General features: G+C 36.6%; 1 protein-coding gene across 1 annotated transcript in view; it reads left to right on the top strand.

Annotated features, from left to right (window-relative positions):
• The first annotated feature begins 406 nt into the window (after positions 1-406).
• GLIS1 (GLIS family zinc finger 1) overlaps positions 407-21,187 on the top strand; it is a 130,864-nt gene continuing 110,083 nt past the window's right edge. Inside the window, exon 1 of the mRNA XM_063297974.1 lies at positions 407-1,496. Within this exon, the coding sequence (XP_063154044.1) occupies positions 444-1,496 (1,053 nt within the window). The 5' untranslated portion in view covers positions 407-443. The remainder of the gene's footprint in view (positions 1,497-21,187) is intronic.

Raw genomic sequence — 21,187 nt, 5'->3', positions numbered from 1 at the left:
CAGACTCCTAAAATAAATTTAAAGTTATTGATATTTCTGCTTGAGCTGAATTAAACTGTATGATTGGGAAGATCTGAAAACAGCTAATGCTTTATATTTTGCCTATATTACTTATTGAATCCATAGCATGCATTAAATGTATGCATTTTGCAAACTGTGGTAGTGGTACTTTAATTAGTATGAGTGCAGTTTGCTCATACCTCACTAGAGATATTACACTTTTTGATTGCCAGTGAGAAAGCATTAAAAAATGTTCAAATGCAGGTATGCAATAGAGTGAGAGATAGTGTACACAAGAACTCAGATCAGCCTTTGCTAAGAAGATTAATTGATGTTGCATCTTGCATGAAAATGCTAAATTCTCAACACCCTAGTGATGATAAATGAAACTGTGTTGCAGGCCTCTCCAGTTTCAAGACTCAGCAGATTCTACCACTCCATGCATGAATGGAAGTCACACTACTCAGCTTATAAAACAGGAGTGCTTGGGTGATTATAAGGGCCTATCTGAGTTTTCCACTCACAGAGGGATTACTGATGGAATGGAGCTGAAAGGCTCAGGCAGCCTTCATCTTGAAGTAGACCACAATAGCCTTACCAATTCACTTTCATCGCAATTGTTTAATAATGAACATAGCCCCTCCCTGGGCTCCTTGTCACTCAACAGCCCTCAGCATTCAAGTCGACCGCAGGCAAGCAACCTGAAGAAGAGATGCATCTCTATGCTGCCATCTTCTGCTGATGGGATTGATATTACAACTATCATCCACACATCACAGACCTCGCTGGTTACCTGCGTGAATGGACTGTGGACTAATTCAGCTGGTGTTTCCTCTTCTCCTGGAGAGATAACTCTCCATAGTGCTCAGAAACCCTCTCGCCCCCAGTCCTGCTCCCAACCTGGGAACCACTGCCATATTCCTTCCCCTTCAGTATGCCTTGTCCCTGTTTCTACAGAAACTATCCGGGGGGACTGTGACCATCCACCAATGCAGCACACGGGAGAAAATGCAAGCTTCTGTCTTATAATGAATACTGCTTCTGCTCCTCAACCAGACATTTTACACAGCAAACAGAAGTTCAATTTCTTAAAACAGGAACCACTTGATGAATATTCTTCTGCCTCTAACCTTTTTCAGCATTACCAAGAGCTGCCACCACCTTATCATTTACACCAGCAGCAAAATCATGCTCAAGGGGCACTAACACATTTACCGGCCTCTATGTCTCCAAAGTCTCTTCAGATGAGTGAAGGTGATGAGCAGGAGGTCAGCAGCGGTAAGCAGATCTGTCGATGGATTGACTGTAGTGCTGTCTATGATCAGCAAGATGAATTGGTTCGACACATAGAAAAGACACATATTGATCAAAGGAAAGGAGAGGACTTCACTTGCTTCTGGACAGGCTGTGTCCGCCGGTATAAACCTTTCAATGCTCGTTACAAGTTGCTAATCCATATGAGAGTTCATTCAGGAGAAAAACCAAACAAGTGTATGGTAAGTCTAGAATGTATTTATTTGACTAGAAATACTCTGAGATGTCTCCACTTTTTCTGCCTTCTAGAATATTCTTCCAATAGAATTACAGGGTTTTTGTGTAACTTGTATGGTGATATTAAGAAGCAGTACTTTACTTGCTAGAAACAGCTCTTCACATGCTCTTTTATTTCACATTATCTTTCTATCACAATTATGCAATTTTCCTACAGTTCAGTTAGTACTACTTCATTTTGTTTGTGAGAAGCAACAATATAAATATTGTTTATAAATATTGGCATGTCGTATTTTGTTGCCCTCTGCAAAAAGCTTAGCTTTTAAATACAAATGGTTTATATTTGAAAAGGCCACTGAAATATTAACAGAATGTTCAAAGCGGTTTGGAACAGTTTAATGTAAGGGAGAGTCAATGTGCCTTGGGTGATATTTTAAGTCAAGAAACATGGAGCACATTTTGATGCTTTTTTTTAGCCTGTCTTTTGAACAGTATCCCAACTGAGCAGAAGCTTTTGAAATGATAGATGGCAGAAAAGGAAGAGAATCCTAGTAATTATTATTAATGACTAAAATTGACCATCTAATATAACTTTCAGGATGGCTTTCATTTAATATATATAAAAAACAGTTTTCAGAAGAGAGCTATTATAGCTGTTCTTCTCTGATCAGGCAGATCTAAGCTGCACCATAATGCCGACATGTTGGGAATAGCATTGTCTTGCTTGAATTATTACGGCTATGTGGGAAATTAAAATAAAAGCTAATGATTTGCAGTTAAGTGGCAATAATATGAAACTCTTAATAGAATAGGTAACCACAAAGCAAGATTGGACAGAGCTTCCAAACCCAGTTGTGAAATATAAAACGTTTGTTTGTAACCCAAAATGTATTGCTTGCAAAGGAATAACCACACTAACGTCATCAAGAAGGCACACTTTAAAGAATTGGTTCATTCACAGGAGTGTGGTTGAGTGTGTTTCAGAAGAACAAATACCGCCTAAGTACAATACTTGTCAGATTTTGGAGTGAGAGTTATTCCTTTCAAATTAAGACATACTCTATAGTGAAGGGATATATGGTAGTGTTGTTGGAGTTATTCTTTCCAAATGCTGTTCTTAAAAAGCAAAGTCTTGGGGTCAGGAATAATGTCAAGATATTCTTAATTGTGATGAGAGTATGTTCCTAGAACAGCTTTATTTTCCTGGTTCATTTATATGTATGGAGAGGATTGTATTAGAAAGTGAAATAATATAATGGACAATTAAGATACTGTATATGGTTTCTCCTGCTCGTAGAATAGTTCATAATACCTCATTACACAAATACTTTGTGTATATATGTTCTTTGGTATTTATTTCTCCTTATTTTCTAAATATTCCCATATAATTTATCATTTAATATAATGCCTAATATACTGAATATATATTTTTGAAAGATTAAAGCAACAGGGATTTTGCTTATTTCTTATCCATCCCATCCTAAACTGTTTTGTGTGTACAGCATCCTTTAAATCTTTCCATTGACCTCATACTGGTAAATTATGTGGCTCATACACTCATGATGAGAATCCAAGTATAATAAAGTAGTACACATAACTTTCCGCTGCAGTACATGTTGTTACTGCATTTAGAAAAACATTAAGATTGCAAGAATTGTCACTAACACTAAGCAGCACAGATAGTTTGTGTAGGAACAGGGGAAGAATTAGGCCGAAATTCAAATCTCCAGTTTCATTGTGTCTTATAAAAGACAATTGTGCTGTATTCCTAAAGTTAGAAATTTGAAACTATGGAAATACTTAGATTACTCAACAGTGTGTGTGTAACCACATTGGAGTTGCTTTTAAAAGGTGTATGAAAACAATCCATTTTCTTGACTTTTCTCTCTCTTTCAAACGTTTATTTTAAAAGCAAAGTTTTGTTAGGCTTTTACAGTGATTAAATGTGTGGTACAGAACTCTAGATTTATTCAATAAGAGAAAACACGGGGTGTATATAAGCACCTATTGTGTGGGTGTTTTCTTATGTTACCTTCCTAGTCAGTTATTTCACACAAATCTTTATGTCATTATGTTAACCTCTGTTAGATAATGGGTAATACGGGAAGAATTTATAATTGTGAATTGGACTGTAGATCCCTATGAATAGTGTAGTAATCCATGGGCCTGGATATTAGGCTATTTCAGGTGTACTCTCTTCAGTATAAACAAACAATTATCAGTACTGTACTCAGTTCAGCATATTTGAATGGGCCTTTGTCTGATCGGAATTGAGTTTCTACATAGTATTACAAAATGAATGCTCAGTGTCCTGTCTTTGATGACTGTAGAAGAGTTACAGGTAAGATTATTGAAAATATGTTTAGTTTTAAAAAGGAAAGGAGAAGTTAAATATTTAAAATAATTTTTAAAAAGATTGTTTACAGTTCAGCACCAAAGTAAACTACAATTGTAGATTATCAAAATGTATTTTTCTTTAAATATTAGCTTAAATTTTTTTGAATTACTTTAAAAATCTTAATTCTTAGGCCAAGAAGGCAGTGGGTAACTTGCTTTAAAATTAGTGTTGGTCAGGAGTTTATTTACCGGCTGAAGTGTTGTTGCAGTTTATTTGTGCTTTTGGATGTATTATTGCTTCAGTGGGTCTGTTGGCTTCAGTGTTCAGTCTAGTAACCTCAAGTTTAAAGAATTATTATTTTGCAAATGTTAATGTTCATTTAAAAATAAGACTTTTTTGTTCTTAAAAACTTTAATTAAATACCTTCATGATTGTTGTTGAGGATTCCTCCCCCTCTTCCCAATTGCTTCCAGTGTCTTTTGAAAAAACATTATTGCTTTATTTGAAACTGGGTATTTTTCCAGTCTGATCAACAACACTTGTTGGTTAAATATGTGTTGAACAGATTCAAGGGAGGCTGGCAACAAGTAGCTTGCTGTCTGGATCCATAAAAGCTTCCTTCTATGTAAAATTATTAATTTCTTATGACAGTCTTTGCTACTATGTACTGTAATAGACAAAGGAATTTTGGAATCCAGGCTACTTGAGAACAGGAAATACATGAGACATTTTGATTGAAAAGTAAATGGTCCACTAAAATGGCACTTAATCCTTTTATTATCTTCCAACAGCAGTTTCCACAATGTATTTTCATGAGGTAAGCTTCCCCTTCAGTCCAACTGTAACACTCATCCTTACAGCTGGTTTAAATTTAGCCAGTATGTTCCCTTCTCAGCAACAGAGAGTGGGAAAGTGGGAAAGCGAATTGCCATAAAGGCATTACTGATATTTTTGGGTTCCCTGGATTTGTTGCCAAAATTTATATTGAGTACTGTTTTTTATTTTCTGTTAAAATGTATAATTAACGTATTCCTTCTCAACATTGTGTCTTTTCATTTGTGTGGGGTTATGTTATGTTATGTTATGTTATGTTTTGCTTTTGTTCGTTCTGTCTTTATTCTTTGAGCTGTGTAAGTAGTCTGAAGGAAACTACCTAATCTCTTTGCAATATCCTGTTATGCTTCCTATATAACTTGTGTTATTTTAGTTTTATTAAATTTGGTGCTCATCTGCATTATAATCAGAAATATATCTAACAAAAATAATGATGCAATGCCTCTAAAACCTGAACTTTTGAAGATTAATTTAATGCTTTTTTATATTTGATGTCCCAGACTATTGGAATTTTGATTGTCTGAGAACAAAAATTAGACAGCTTAAATGTTTTCAAGTAAAAAACCTTACTTTTTGTCCTACTGTTGTTTTGTGTAATAATGATTAATGATCCTGATATTTTACAAAAGTGGGTAAGTCCTTGCTTGTGAAAGTAATTGAGTTATTTCACTTAAGAAGACCACGTATGTGCATGCGAGTGTTCTGAACTTTATTTTCCATCCTTTAAGCCAAAGAATGAATTATGTTGAAATACTTAAACAGTCATGATATTGCCATTGAAATAACAATTTATAATATTCATTAAATTCAATTTCTAATTCAATCAAGTAGAAAAATAATACGAAACAAAAAAGAGACTTCTTGGATAGCAAATAACATGTTTAGTTACATCTAAATATCTACATGAAAGCACTGCAGGAGTAGACAAGTGCCCAGTTTCTGATGCACAGATACCTCAGTTTCCCTTACCTATACTGGTAATTCTTATTTAGCGACTGCCACATTTAGCGACCATTCGCAGTTATGACAGTGATAAAAAAGTAACTTGATGACTATCCTTGCATTTATGACCTTTGCAGATCTGTAAAGCAAAGGAACACTGAAGTAAGATCATAAGGACAGTTGCATGCTTAGTGACTGCTTTGCTTAATGACCAAGTTGCTGGTCTCAATTGTAGTCACTAAACGAGGACTACCTGTAATGTGTAAAGCCAGACTCCTATTAGATGGCTTCATCAGAATTTTTCCAGTTATAATCTACCTGTATATAAGCCTTTTTTCCCCCAGAGAGTGGGTTAACAAGTCCAGCAGACCACTAAACAATCCAGTAATTGGATCCAGTGGAATTGCTGGCTCTTTGCATATTTCTCTTCTTCAGGTTGGGACTTACAGTTGTCTATTAGTTAACGTATGGGATGTGGAAATTATTCCACTTCTTTTTTAATTTATTTTTCATGTTTTGCCACCGCCCATCTCCCCCAAGAAGAGGGACTATTTAACATGATGGTCCCTAAACATATTCTCATAGATTTGGAGCCTGTTGAGTTCCTTGATTTATTCAGGAACAGAGACAGATGACAAAAGAATTTGGCACATAATTAGAATGTAACAGGATTATCTTGACCCATTTCAGACTGACTTTAGATCCATATTTAGTAGTGAACTGGCTTTGGTGATGAGTGATCTTTGCTGGAAGAAAGGAGAGGAGTACAGCCCCATTATTTGGATAAGTTGTTTCTGTATAATACTTTGGACTGTCCCCTCATTCTTTCATTCTAGTCAAACAGTCTTTACAGAAGAACTTCACTAACCCTCACTGATTTTACTCATTGGGATGAGATTCTTGTAATCTTATGAAATTTTTAAGGGGATTACTGCAGTTCTCACTACAACCTTTTGGAAGGCATTAATGATCTGAATTGTTGTTTTCTGAAGACCAACAAAAACATGATGCTAAATGACATGGTAGCAAGAATGGTAAAAGTAAGTAAATGGGGGTATTTTTGGAGACAGCAGGACATGGAGAAAACTTTCTGGGACTAATACCAAATGTGAGGAGAGTTCTTTTTTGTCAGAACCATGGCAGGAAAGGAAAGTAAAACCTGGCTTTCCTACACACTGCGGTCCTGGCAAAACTCCTGCTTCATGCTATGAATGGTTTCTTGAAGGGCCATAGTTGTTAATAATGTTTATCATCTTGTCTAGTTTTGCCCTGCAAGACACAGACAACATTCAAGCATCATAGCAAGTGGTTAATTGGGAGTTTGCCCAAAGGTGCCAGCTGGCTCCTCCCTGCTGCCCTGTGTTCTTATCCAAGAGTCACTTCTGACTTATTTAAGGCTTCTTACATCTTCCACCTACAGGAATCGGCTTGTTTAATAGTTATTGTGTCATCTGTGTGCAATGTCCATCTGACAACAAGCAAACCTAAATCATGCTGTGTTATTTTAGATTTATCTCTCTCTTTAGCAAGGGCAGAAATTGTGGTCAAGCAGCATATGTGTGAAAAAAGCCAGTGGCAGTTATTAGAAAAGGATGTGTAATGGCCAGCTGGTCTGTTGGGTGCATTCACAAATAATCATCTAGCATCTGCTGCAAATCATTCAGGATCTCAGCCAAAATATATCATTATCTGCCTACAAAAGTATATGCACATTCCCAACCCAACCAGCACATCTCTGATATTACCACAAGCATTCCATATATGCTTATCCATAAATACATTAAACAACTAAGGAGACATTACATAACCTTGTCTTACTCTCAATTAACAATTAACAAAGCAGTCTATTTATTGTCTTTTTCAACAACATATTTATGCAAATTTTCCATTATCCAAGCCTATTTGCTTTATCATATACTTTCTCTAAACCAACAAATGTGATAAATGTTCTTTCTCACATTCATGCATTTCTCAGTGACCTGTTGAAGAAAAATCTGGTCTGCAGAACCTTATCTGGCCTAATGTCACTCTGCAGTCCCCAGATGTTACTCTCTCTTACTCTTTCATTTAGGATTCTGCTCAGATACCTTCCCAGGCACACTCAACAAATTCCCTTACAGTTTTTGCATTTTCTCTTTTTCTTTGTATAAAGAATGATATTGACATACTTTCTATCATCATACACAATGCAGCCTTCTCATGCATAGATCCATAAAATTCTGGTAACTCCAATTTTGGGCCTTCGGGCCATAATTAATTGAAAATAACTCAAATAACTTTTGTAACTCAAGTACTGAGCTTAATATCTCTAAGAAGATGTATTGACATACCAAGGAAAGAAAGAAAAGAGAACATTTGTGTTTGGAAATACATAGAATTATGGCTTCGGGGTGGGGTGGGGGAATGGCAAACTGACATATCTTCACAAACAGCAGAGATGATGCCGTGGTGAAGACTGGAGGTCAGGCATTAAGCCCAGGTCATTGGTGCCTCTCTGGATAAGGAGAGCCCAGGAGATTGTCTACTTGTACTCTGAAAGGCTGCTCCTTGCTAGGAGACCCGCAAGATCTGAAGAGGTTCTTTGGGCTTCTCATGAGTCTGAGCGCCAGGGGCTGCAGAAGAGACAGCAAGTTCACAGCTGCAGCAGAGCCTGCAAAAGGACATTGGATTTGCAAAAGCCCCTACCTTCTTAAACAGATTTGGGAGACAATTATTTCAAAGTTAAAGAGAGATTTTCGATGCAGCAGGGCAATCAAGCCACCGAGTGAGTGAACCTTCATCCCAGATTAAAGATAAGAGCAAAGGAACAATTTAAAGGATTTAAAACTAATTAAAGGCAAAAAGCTTGCCAAGAGTTTAAATTAAGAAAGTTTAAAACAGACTAAGGAGTCAGTTGAATTTGGATTTACTGGTTTTAAAGTATTTTTAAAACAAGTAAAGAATTAATATACATCACCATGGGAAAGAGTTTTATTTGGACTAATTGGGGATAATTACTGGACAGCTTTGCAAGACAAAAGATGAGGGAAAGTTGGTAAAGACCATCTGACTACAGAACTAAGGTGTGCTGAATGGGACTAAAGACTTAACAATTTAGAAAAAGGGGGGAAGTCCCTCTTTTACTTTTATTTCCCCGTTCTGGATTGAAACGGCTGGTATTAGAAAAGTAGTGAAACTTACAGAAATGAAAGGAAAAGATTTTTTTTTTTCTGAGGCATTCCAAAGGATGCTTGAGAAATTGGGAAATAATGTTACAGCTACAATAAGAGCATCAATAACTGCCTATGTGAATGCATTATTTAAAAGAGCTCTGAAAGAAGAGATAAAAAGATGAAAAATAACTTTGAAGAATCTTCAGGATAACTGAGTGGAGAGGTGAAACAAATTAAAGTCAAGGTGGAAATTTTGGAAAATAAAATAGAAATAATAAACAGAAAGGAAATACAAATATTAAGTCAAGAGATGAAAAATAATGCAGATAATGGATTACTACTGGATTTACAAGAGAAAGAATCCTGTTTGAGACCAAAAATACTTGTAAAACAACTTCGTAAAAATAGTAAGGAGAGGGCTGTTGAAGCCTTTAAAAATTTTTAGTATGGGAGGAAGAAGATATGGATGGAGATCAGGTTCTACAACAACATCTTAATGTCAAGTTAAGGATTAATAATATGAGAATATTACATTAGAAAAAGGAATACAAAATTATTATTTTTTTTATCAAGGATAAAACAATAGGTGCTGTTACAAAATACTGGAAACCCTTTATGGACTTCTTGCTGAAAATGGATAGAACTGAGTTAATGATTTTTGGATTTACCGATTGAAAAGGTTTGGATATGGAAAGAAGTGATCTATGTAATGTAATTTCAAAGGGGGAAGAGTGATACTAAGTCTGTTTTTAACTGTTACAAAGAAGGTCAGAAGTCACTTCCTTAAATATCTTCTTCTGTTCTTCTCTTTTCTTATCTGCACTTTCTATTTTTTCTTTCTATTTTTCTTTTCTTTATTTTTCTTTTTTCTCTTAATCTTTGTATTATTTTTACTATTGTTAAAATCTTTAATAATTTTTTTTAAAAAGGAAATATATAGAATTATAATGCAGAATATATCTGAATCAAAACCAGATAAAATACTGGGTGGAGGTAGGAGGAGGGAAGTCTATAATTCAGGATCTTAATTTTGAGTTTCTTTTTAGGAAAGCTCAGTGCAAAATAGTTTTATAATGGTATATTATTTTTGCAATGCGTATTACATTTTATGAAAGAAATAAAATGCTGAAGCCCCAGAAATGGATTTCTTCCCTATATAATATACATGACCAAATGTTTAATTGCTTTGGGATCTTACAGTAGAGATCATTCATGAAGTAATTGAGATTAAAATTGGAAGCATATAGAATGGTTTGATAATAATGAGATACCTTGACCAATGAAGAACTGTTAATTGGAGTGTGGGAAATAGTAGAAGTAGAGAAACAGATCAATAAAAGTTTGTTGTAGGAATGAATTTTATTATCATAGTGAGCTTCTCTTGAATTTTGAGTTATAAACAAGCATGTTTGGAAAGAATTTGCTTTTGTGAATTCAAAAAGAGAAGGAATTAATGTGCACCCTTTATCATTCATGTTGTCGATGTTAGTTTCAGAAAAGAATTGTGCTGCACATTTTGAGTCAGATCTACAATACATAGAAAATGGTGTGGATTCTTCATTTCTTGTGTTATTCTTGGTAGGTATAGAGATAACATGTCTACAAAGAGGCTCCTGTGCTCAGATAACATGCAACTTGTTTTGCTGAATAACTTGTCTTGGCCTTTCTTTTGAAACTACACCCAAGGCAGTTAAAAATGGGAAATGGAAAAAGCATGTTTCCATAATCCAGCTTGGTAAAGTTTGCACAACTTGCTCTTTGTTTCATCATCCCAACGATAAATCTTTCATTTGAGTCAGCTAAGAGTGCCTACCAGGTCTGCAAATGATTACATCTATGAATTGTGTTAGTACTCTTGCTCTATATAGATAAATGTTAAAAAGGGGAGTTGATCAAGGCTCTTTTATGATCTGACAGGGAGTCTCTTATCCCCCAAAAGTCTTGATACTTCAAGTTCATTCCAAGTGTTTCCAATCTCTTGTTCTACTATATAGGATTATGTAGCTTTAATTTATTCCCTTTGGTTATGAAAATCAAAGTTAGTTGATCAGACATTGCTCATAAAAAAAGACTTCTCCAACCACATTCTCCAGATATTTTAACAATTCCAATAATTCCTTTCTCACTTAGCTAGAACTATTAAGTGTGCTATCTTTGAACAGAATTGTTTTCAGTGACTTTAAAGATAAATGTTCCTTCCAGCATGATCTTATGCATTGTTTACTATGGCCCTTTACGGTCAGTGGCCGTTACTCCCATGTAACTAGACATTAGATTGGGAAAGCCTCTGAAAGTCTTGATAACTAGCTGGCTTTGCTCAAAGCCAACCAAAACATTTTGCTGCACATATAAAGCCAGCTGGACTAGCATTGACACTAGCAGAAGACCAGTTAAAGAGGCTCGGTGTGACATAGGCAGTTCTGACCTACCAACATCTTGAGTGGCCACAGTAGTAGCACTAGTAAGTGTCTCATTCACAGAATGACACATGCTCACGTGTATTGCCTATTGAAGACAATGGCCTTGACTTTACCTGTCTACTTGCCTTTTCTCTGTTAGGAGAAGGAATCAGGCCAGAAAATAGTAAGCATTGCTTCCAGAGTTTCAGTCCGAGGAAAAGAAAAAGCTAGAAGACTCAGAAGAACAGCTGGAAGAACTGTCAAAATCTACCCAGGATTTACTATCTAACACTGCTACCTTGCTCTGTTTCAGAGGACAGATCTGTCTGCTTTAAAGACAAAGAATATTAGGTCTCCTAATTCAGCAAGAAAAACCATGGTACAATAAGTTTGGATATTTCTTACTCTAAATTCCTTTTATAAATCCTTTTTTCTGTCTATTTCTCTTTATCATATGCATTTGGATAGTGTTGGAGAGGAGATTTGGATTGCTTGGCAAAATTGAAATGTTTCTATGATCCTTAAAGCAATCGTCTCTGCACTTGTTTTCCTCTTGAACATCTGCCAATTTGCTGAAAATGAAACTATGATTCAAGTCCAGCCACTGGATTTTTGTGGATGTCTTCCCTCTAAAGGCTGTGGTTTGCATTGCAGAAGGACCATGTCCCGTTATTAGATTAGACCAGCTCAAATGATGTTAGCAGGCGGAAGAGGCAATACAGCAATACAATGGTGCTTAAAAGTTTGTGAACCCTTTTGAACTTTCAATATTTCTGTATGATTTTGACCTAAAACATGATCTGTTCTCCACACAAGTCCTAAAACTAGATAAAGAGAACCCAATTAAATGAATCGAAAACACTATACCTGTTCTTTTATTTATTGAGGAAAATGATCCAACAGCTGTTGTGTCTCCAGTCAATTATTTTTCTTATGACTGCATTAAAAATACAACAATTTATTCTATTGCTGAAGTACAGTTTTTGTTTTACTTCCTTTACCCTCTTGAACATATTGGTTATTTTTCCGATTAGTTGCTAGATTTCTATGTTTCACTGACTGAGGCTTAGTTTAAAGCAAGTGGCTCATTGTGCTTTGAAGCACTGCCACCAGGTAGCATCTGAAGGATAAGCAAGGGCTGTGTGTCTACTCACTGTTTAATTTTACATAGGGATGGTTAAGCATCTCTATGTATGTGCATTCATAAACATATCTACTTAATTAGTACTGTATATCCTTTATTACTGCTAGGTAACAAATGCCAACCCTTCAAGGTAGACCAGCTCAGGAAATAGAAACCACAAGGATTCCAGGAATGCTGCTTTATTGTTATAGAGTACAATAACAGAATATTGTCATCCCTCTGCCCACTCTTATGCCAGAAAGTACCAAAGTGGGTTTATTTTGAGTTTCTTTCTTGTGCTTTCCACTTTCTCAAGAGTGAGTTGCTGTTTATCCTGCTGTAATGGTTCATCCATTCCTTCCTCAAGATCATCTGTACTTTTACAACAGGTGAGGGACATGACAGGTCTACATTGCACTACAGAGAAATCACTAGAGATGTGGCTTTTATTAATGATTTTATTTGCCACTGAAGGCTGGTGTGAACCTTTCAACCAGCCACAACTGGTTCTGTAATATATGATAACTACTTGTCAAAATTGCTCTAGTTTCCCTTTAGCTTGCCTCAAGTGCATATTTTGCTTCTGAGCTGCTGAGCTTGCTGATTGGAAGGTTGGCGGTTTGAATCCGCGTGATGGGGTGAGCTCCCGTTGCTAGTCCCAGCTCCTGCCAACCTAGCAGTTTGAAAACATGCAAATGTGAGTAGATTAATAGGCACCGCTTCGGCGGGCAGGTAACAGCATTCCGTTTAGTCCTGCCAGCCACATGACCACGGAGGAAGTGTCTACGGACAAACGCCGGCTCTTCGGCTTTGAAATGGAGATGAGCACCGCCCCCTAGAGTCGGACACGACTGGACTTAACGTCAAAGGGAAACCTTTACCTTTACCTTTACCAAAATGGAGGTACATAAAACTTAATTTTTTTAAAGACAGTTTATGAAAGCATCCATTCTAACCTGAACAAAACCACATTTTTTCATGAAAAACTGACCTACTCTCATTTTAAGTCCATAGTATGATCCAGAATTTATTTAGAAGGCAGGAATTTAAAGTGCAATATAGCCCCTTAAGCAAAATAAGACATTAAAACTGTATATTAAATATTTTTAAAACTAAAAATATTACATGGCTTGGATTCAGATAATCTATTAAACATTTTGTAATTGTTTTAATGCTGACCTTTTTTGATATTAGTTGCATTAAAATATATAGAGAAATTGAAAATGTAGAATGGAATATTAGCTGGAAAATATGGAAAGAATTAAACTGCAAACTACAATGTCCTGAATTACTGCAATCCAATTTTGTTGTTGATTAGAATAGAGTTTCTAATCCCAGTTTCTGGTTTTGTTTTGGTGTTCATTTGTGGGTTTTAAATGACAATTGGGAGCATATATATATAATGATTTTATTCATGTCCTGTATCTGGTTCTGATAAATTTTGATAAGCATTTTGCAACTTGGTCAACACTCAGCAACTTGGACTGTAGTTTTAAAATATTATGATGTGACTGGATATTGTGATTATTTTCTCAAGAATACAACTTGGATGTGGACTGTGGAAATGTGACAGAATCTCTCCTTTTCCAAATGCGATCTGATGCCAGAATAACTGAATCTCGAGTCTCAGTGGAAACATCATTAGACTATTATGGAACTTCAAGGCATAATGAAATTTGATATACTTTTTATCTATAGTAATAGGTAAAGTTTAGCTGAGTCAAGGCTAAGATGAAAATCACATTTTCACTACAGTGGCCTTTTCCCTTTGGAAGATTACAGAATATTTACTCAATAGGTATTTATGTGCCGAAAATAATGTAAAACGCCTGTGTATGATGATTGTGTGCATGGCTTTTAGTTGTCTGTGTAGGCGTTACATAGTTTGCAAATTTTACATTGGAGCTTATTCACAGAGGAAAATTTATTAATGCAACAACTCTATTTTTCTATTTAAGGAGAGTAGAACATATCTTCCAGCTAAATCCATTGTGGCCAGCTTACTGTCAGAGCTAGAGTAAAAGAAAAATACTTGTTAGGGAATAATTCTAGCTGAAACCAGCTTGGACTGAATAACTATGTATGCATGTATATGAATAAAAATACTTACTCTGAAGAATCAGAACCTTTTATATCATAGTTTAGAACTATTGATTTTTAGATTCAGTGTTGGTGTTCTTAATCTTTCATTTTATCAGTGAAAGAACTGGCTATTCTAAAAGATGCTATTGCAGAGGTGGCACATAGACAATGGGCACACCTAGGTGGCTGGTATCAATGGCAACACGTTGCCCCTGATCTCAACTCCCTATTTTCCACTGGCATTGAGAGGGACCTAACTACCCCAGCTGAGTTTAATCACCTGGCTAGACACATTTAGGATTATGGAACAGGTTTTCTAGCTCATACAACAAACTTTTTGGAGATAACCATAATGTAACTCTTATAATGGGAGAAGTACAGAACAATCCTTTTCATTTTTGTCAGAAGTACTAATTAATTAAGTAGATATGTTTATGAATGCAGTCTCTGGGACAGTGGTTTGCAACCAATCTCTCAATTAAAGAATGGGGTCTCACCATAACAGAAAACAAAAATCCCACTTTTTCTAAGACGGACAGGCTTTCAGGAATATGGGCAATTATTATTTTTACATTTATCATTCACATTAAGTTTAAAGACTTCGCTTTAATGACTTATCTTTTTTATCATCTAGGAATATATATACACCAGTTGAGAACTATTATCCTGAAGCAGGTAGAGATAGGGTACAGATTGAGCTGGAACATTTCTTGCAGCAGGATTTCCAATCTAACCCATAGCAAAATAAACTTATATTTAATTATTTAAATATGCTCATGAGCTCTCCCATCCCCCCCCCCCAAAAAAAAGCCAAAGAGAAGGAACAGGTTTTTTGCTAGGGGGGAAAATGCAGTAACTTAACTACTTACCATAAGCACATATTTTTTCTGATTCCAGATTTGTTCAGCCCAGTTACAGTGGGGATTACTGTGCCAATTTGCACATGCAGAACACTAGAGATGCACAAATGTTTTCAGTTTGAAAAATTTCAAGTTTAGAATGGGATGTTTCAACTTTGTCGTGGATTATTTTGACCTTACTGTAAGTGTCTCTATGCTCTTCAGACCATTCAGGAACTATTTTGAGCTTAGAACATGTCCAGAATGGTTGAAATAGTGTTGGAAAATTTCTGGTAAGGTTGAAACTGGTAAGGTTGAAACAAACAACTGCATACTCAGAGTATAGCATTTTAAACACAAAGTGGAATGTTCTAAGCTCAACCTGCCTTGAATTCAAGATGTTTAGCACACCACTACAGAATATTCATGAGATAAGTAAGTTGTGAATGGTTTTATTTCTTTTACTCCAGTGCCATCTTGCAATTTTGATTACTGGATATTCTCAATGCAGCATTGCTCTTGAGGCAGTTCTAAAAAAAAATGCATTTTGCCTGGTTGGCTGCTCATAATTCTTCCTTTTTTCTTCTTCTTTTATTGCTATTATTTAATGCAAATAGGAGATGCTGGAATAAATAATTAAAACAGCAAATTATAAAGGAAAATAAGGAGCTAAAAAAAGTGGAATATTAGTGTGAATGGAGTAAACACACTTAATTGCTTGTTTCCAGAACTGAAACAGAAAGCAAACAAAACCAGCTATAGTTTGTGGCCACAGTAATAGGTGAAGATATTTTATGAATTTTGCAAGATTTTTGGATTTTTTTGGAAGACCCACTTCTACCTTGTTAAAATGCAAATATGGTTTTACAGTGGGAAGAGAAGAGTATATAGGGATCACAAACAGGGCATCAACCTCTTGTGGGAAAGATTGTTTTGTCTTTTGTGCTTTTCAAAACAAGTATGTGAACAGTTTCAATTTTAAATATGTTAGTAACAAAATACATGGTTATGTAATTTATGTGATATCTGTTTCTTCCATTAATTTTCCTTCCATATCAGGAAGCTAGATGGGATTAAAATGGGGGTTTGCCCCTTACATTTCCTTGCCCTTGCATAGTGAGAGCTGTAGCAGACGAAACTCACAGTGGCAATCCTTTGCCAAAGGCAAAGGATAGTATAACTGCAACCCAAGGATTGGATTATCTTCTTGTATCACCTTTAAAATTCATGCTATTGGTTGCAAATCCCTTTTCCAGTTGATTTAGGAATCTTTTCCAACCTCAGTGCCTTCTTGATGCGTGGACTAATTCTTAGAATTCTCAGCAGTGGACTTGCTGAATGGGAATTCTGAGATTTGAACCTGAGACATCAGAAGAACCCAAAGTTGGTGAGTCTGTGCTAGTCACCAGCATTCTATAAAGGCAGAATAGTTGTGCCATCTACTTGTTGATAGCAAGCCATAGGCCCATTGATTATAATACTGACATTACACACAATTGATATACTGTATATACTCACAGATAAGCCAAGAATTTTAGGTTCCAAAGTACACCCCAAAAATTGGGTTTGACTTATTCACAGATGGGCTTATCCATGAGTATGCACAGTAATACTTTTTAAAAGTACTCAAAATATAGTCATGGATAACCAGATCCTTAAGTTTTTAACCAGAATACCATGAAAAGCATGCCACCTGCAGATGAACCAGTTGTGATAATTAAATCTTACAAACATTTCAAGGGTTGGTTTATCTGTGGGTAGCACAACTTTCATTCTGTTTTGGTTAAAAATTTGAGGATTGGTTTATCTGCAAATGGGCTTACCCATGAGTATATATGGTAGTCTAAATTGCTCAGTGGATGGATAGGGTAAATCTTATGTACAAATAATTACATTGATGTGGATCCATATTTTATTGGATACTGCACTATCGTTGAAGAAACATGGGATTTGCCACTCCTATTATTGTAAAAGGGACTTGGATATACAGAGTAGTGAAAGCTTTGTTGTTTCACATAACACTAGAAATTCCAATTAAACAAGCTGTCATTTAGCCTGAAGTGTTGTGGCTAGTGAACATAATTGTCATTAATGTGGCTTCAAAGCTAAATGTCGCCAGCTGTCATGTTCACTGATTCAATGTAGTTTATACATCGTAACGTTTCACATGCCATGGCGCTGGTGCGCGTTTCTGTTTGGGAGGGAGCTGCTGTGAAACCTTGTACCAAGCTCTGTCTGTGAAATCAGTGCAATGGAATGTGTTTGGGTTATGTTCTCTGTTCAAGGACTTTTCCCGCAGACCATTAGAAACCGTTAGGAGCACCTGGGATTGTGAACTTGAGAGGATTCTACGGGGGGAGGGGTTTCATTTGCACCGAGGGTTTTTAGTTTGAATTTGGCGCGCTTTCATCATTCTCAGCTTTCTCTGTGATCCTGCATACTATTCTTTAATAAATCAGATATCTTTGAATTCCTGCTCATGAGTCTGATGGTGTTTTAGAATAGGCAACCATTACATAAAGCTGAGAATCCCAAAGTTGTACCGTTAGCTCCTACCAAGATCAGTCTCTTGTGAGGGAAAATAGTTAACAATGGCTGAATCAAAATCCATGACTGGGGGACTTGAGGAGACGGCTAGCTTGATGCCTGAGTCGACGGTCAAGAGCGGAGAACTGGATCTCACCCCAGAACCTTCAGAATCCCGAGACTTCTCAAGGGAGGAATCGAGTTCCAATTCTGATGCAGAGGAATCTGACAATGGGGAAGAGCCAAAGCAACCGGCACCCAGCAAATTGCTTGCAGAGTTGATCACCTTGGATGAAGTGGGGGAACCCCAACCAGTGACGTCAGGGACATCCTGGAAGTATCAGTTCCCGCTAACCCCAGACAAAGAATCTACTATGGTGTCAACTGAGAGGAACCCAGGCACGCAAAGGAGAGGGGACTCTCGAACCCCTGAGAGACTAAGAGTGATGGAAGCCAAAATAGAATCAGCAGTTCACCATAAGTGTCTGTAGAGAAATTATGTAAGAAATCATTGGGGAATTGGCATTTATTTCAAAATACATGATAAAACATATGAATGTAATAGAAATGTATATATAAACTTGTTGACATTCAGGGCTGTTTTCATATTCTGATTTAGTTGGTTTTCTCACACACTTGCTTTTCTGTTTTGCTTTCTCTTCATTTTGTCTGGATTACAAGCTTTCTGAATGTGGATTCTTAACACATTTCCTCCTGCATTGGCTAACTTGGAGATTTTGGGAGTGGGAAAGTGGATAAATTTGTTTTAAATAAGAAGCTTTTTTTTTTATCCCTTCAAGTCAGTGTGACTCCTGGCAACTGCCTAGACTAGTCCCTGCAGTTATTTTGGCAACATTTTTCAGAAGTGATTTGCCACTGACTTCTTCCAGAGAGTGACTGACTCAAAGTCACCCAGCTGGCTTCATACCTAAGGTAGAACTAGAACACAGTCTCCCAATTTCTAGCCTGGAAGCCACTACACCAAACTAAACCCTATTTCTGCTCCTGATCCTCCCGTTGGGGGGGGGATGGGTGGTGACATAAATTTAAATAAATAAATAAATGGATCTCAGAATAAAATGAATAATCTTGGGCAAACATGATTTTCACTTGCCTCATGAGAAGAATGCTTGTTGTACCCTTACTGAGATTCCCCTGAACTTTTCCTTGAAAGAGCAAAAGTAGCACAATCTCCAGGTGGTAAAAAAAATATATGAGAAAGAAGCATGAAAGCAACATTTTATAAACTAAGAAAGTATTATTTTATAATATGATAACTGTTAGTTGTGGGGCTTCTGCACTGCGAAGTGTTTCAGGGCTCATCTGCAGAACTGCTATTACTGTGGTTTCCTCCTGTCTTGGAACCAGGAGGGACTTCTGTCACCCTAAATTTTGTCACCCTAAGTTTGTTGCTCCCACAGCACACTTTCATTATGCAACCAGAATGGGATCATGCTATACTGCTGTCTGTACAGTACCATGCAACACTGAAAGATAGCAATTGGTGACTCCTCCTGGCTGAAATTTGAATATCACCATCAATTGCCTTGTATGGTCCAGGCACTCGATCCAATCTTTTTTTTTCTTTTTTTCCAAGATTGTCAATCTAATAAAACTACACGGCATCAAAGAACTCCTCTGTCTTTTGGTCACCTGATTTGTGTTCCCAGATAAAGCCATTGCATAAGTGTTCTTGGAGTTTTGATATGTGTAGAAGTTGTGTAAAATTGTGGGATGCTCTCAGGTACATTCACATAATTTTTCCAAAATGATTATAAATCTGTCAATATTTTGGCCACTAAGTGGCACCAAAGGATTAGAATATTTATATGTCTTGGCTGCCATCAAGTGGTTGTCCCAGTTTGTGCAGCTGAGATGTTGTTGACGAGGTGGAGTTTGAAAAAACGGTTTTATGTGTAGGTGAATGGGTCAACCTGCCCTTCAAAATACAGTGAATAAAATGGCTGTAGAAATCAAGTTTCTGGTATCCCTTACAGAGAGAGCAATGGTAACTACAGACGAAGGCTTCCTGCCCATCCTCTACTCCCTATGCATACAAAAATCTCCCCATAACACCCACATAAGTAGAACCAGTATTCAGGAGCAGAAATAGGATGTGTGCAATGGCTGTTCCTCAGTGCTTTGGATTGCATGGTCTCTCAATTGAGACAGTAACTATTTTTAGGTTGATGGTTGGCTTATGTTTGGCTAAGGGGAAGAAAGGACAAAGAGAATGGAGGCCAGGGTTCTGGTCTCCCATGCAGCCAAAGCAGGTGTTGAGCTTAGCAACTGGACAGGAGGGGTGGTGTCACCCCAGCTTCCTCCTCTTATGCTGCCTCCTGTACATGCCCTAGATTGTCCATGTGGAATGACTTGTCCTATCATCACTTGAAAAACACCACTTCCACATCTAAAGTTGTCTTCTGGTTGCCTTAGCTGTGACCTGATGATGAGATAGAGGTAACATTGTATGGAGACATTCTAGGTAAAAGAAAAATGGGGCATCTTTGTAATGAGGCAAGGAAGCTCTGTGGATGCATTCTTAGTTAAATGTGCCAAAATGTCAAAACAATTGGTATAGAATTAGTTTCACTGTTTAGAAAAAGATAGGGGTGTACATAATTAAGTGTTCCCAAATTACATTCATTCAACTGTGTCTATGAAAACATCTTTGAAAAAAAATGTCCTGTTAAATTGAAACATAATTGCTAATATCCTTTGTCATGGTATTGCTTTTTATCTAATTATTAAGCCTTATAAACAAATAACTCAAATTGTTCTTCCAAAAATGCTGTTCAAGTCTTGTGTTATATTTCCTCTGGCTTTAATAATCCACTTCCCTATGTATATTGCTTTCTGGAAAAGAAGACTTGTTAGGAGTGGTTTTTCCAAATTGGCCACAGTGATCTATTGTGATCTGCCAGCTGAATCATTGCTATATTTGCAGGACTGCCAAGAGTGCTGCTGGGAAGGGATTGAAATGTTCACAATACTTCAGTGTGATTTACATCTTTCTTTTGTACGGTATCCCAATAAACTGTATGTCCAAAAGTTGCTGTCTTGCAGTGTACAATAGATGTGATACTGTGGTTGGACTGATAGCATTGTGAGTGAGGGTGACAGAGCCATAACTAAACTGTCTTGATCACATATCTTATTGGACAACCTTAGGCCAACTCTCAGGGTAATTTAATACTCAGCATAGTTGTGCATATCAGATGTAAAATGCTTTCATAAAGGTTAGAAATGGAGACCTCAATGGGAACATAACTCCAACTCATTTAAAAGGATTTAGCTAATTATATACAAATGAGACTACTGATAAAAAAGCAATACAGCATTTCTTAAGCAAGCATCTATACATGGACATGCTGCTTGTCATTTCTAGATATTTGTGTCCATCATTCACCTATATGTATGCAAGCAGATTTCTGTATCATAACTTTTACAGTTGTTGTTCC

Source organism: Candoia aspera, chromosome 3 (assembly GCF_035149785.1).
Source record: "Candoia aspera isolate rCanAsp1 chromosome 3, rCanAsp1.hap2, whole genome shotgun sequence".
Classification (NCBI taxonomy): domain Eukaryota; kingdom Metazoa; phylum Chordata; class Lepidosauria; order Squamata; family Boidae; genus Candoia; species Candoia aspera.
The sequence above is the reverse complement of the archived record's forward strand: the minus strand, read 5'-3'. Positions and strand labels throughout refer to the sequence as shown.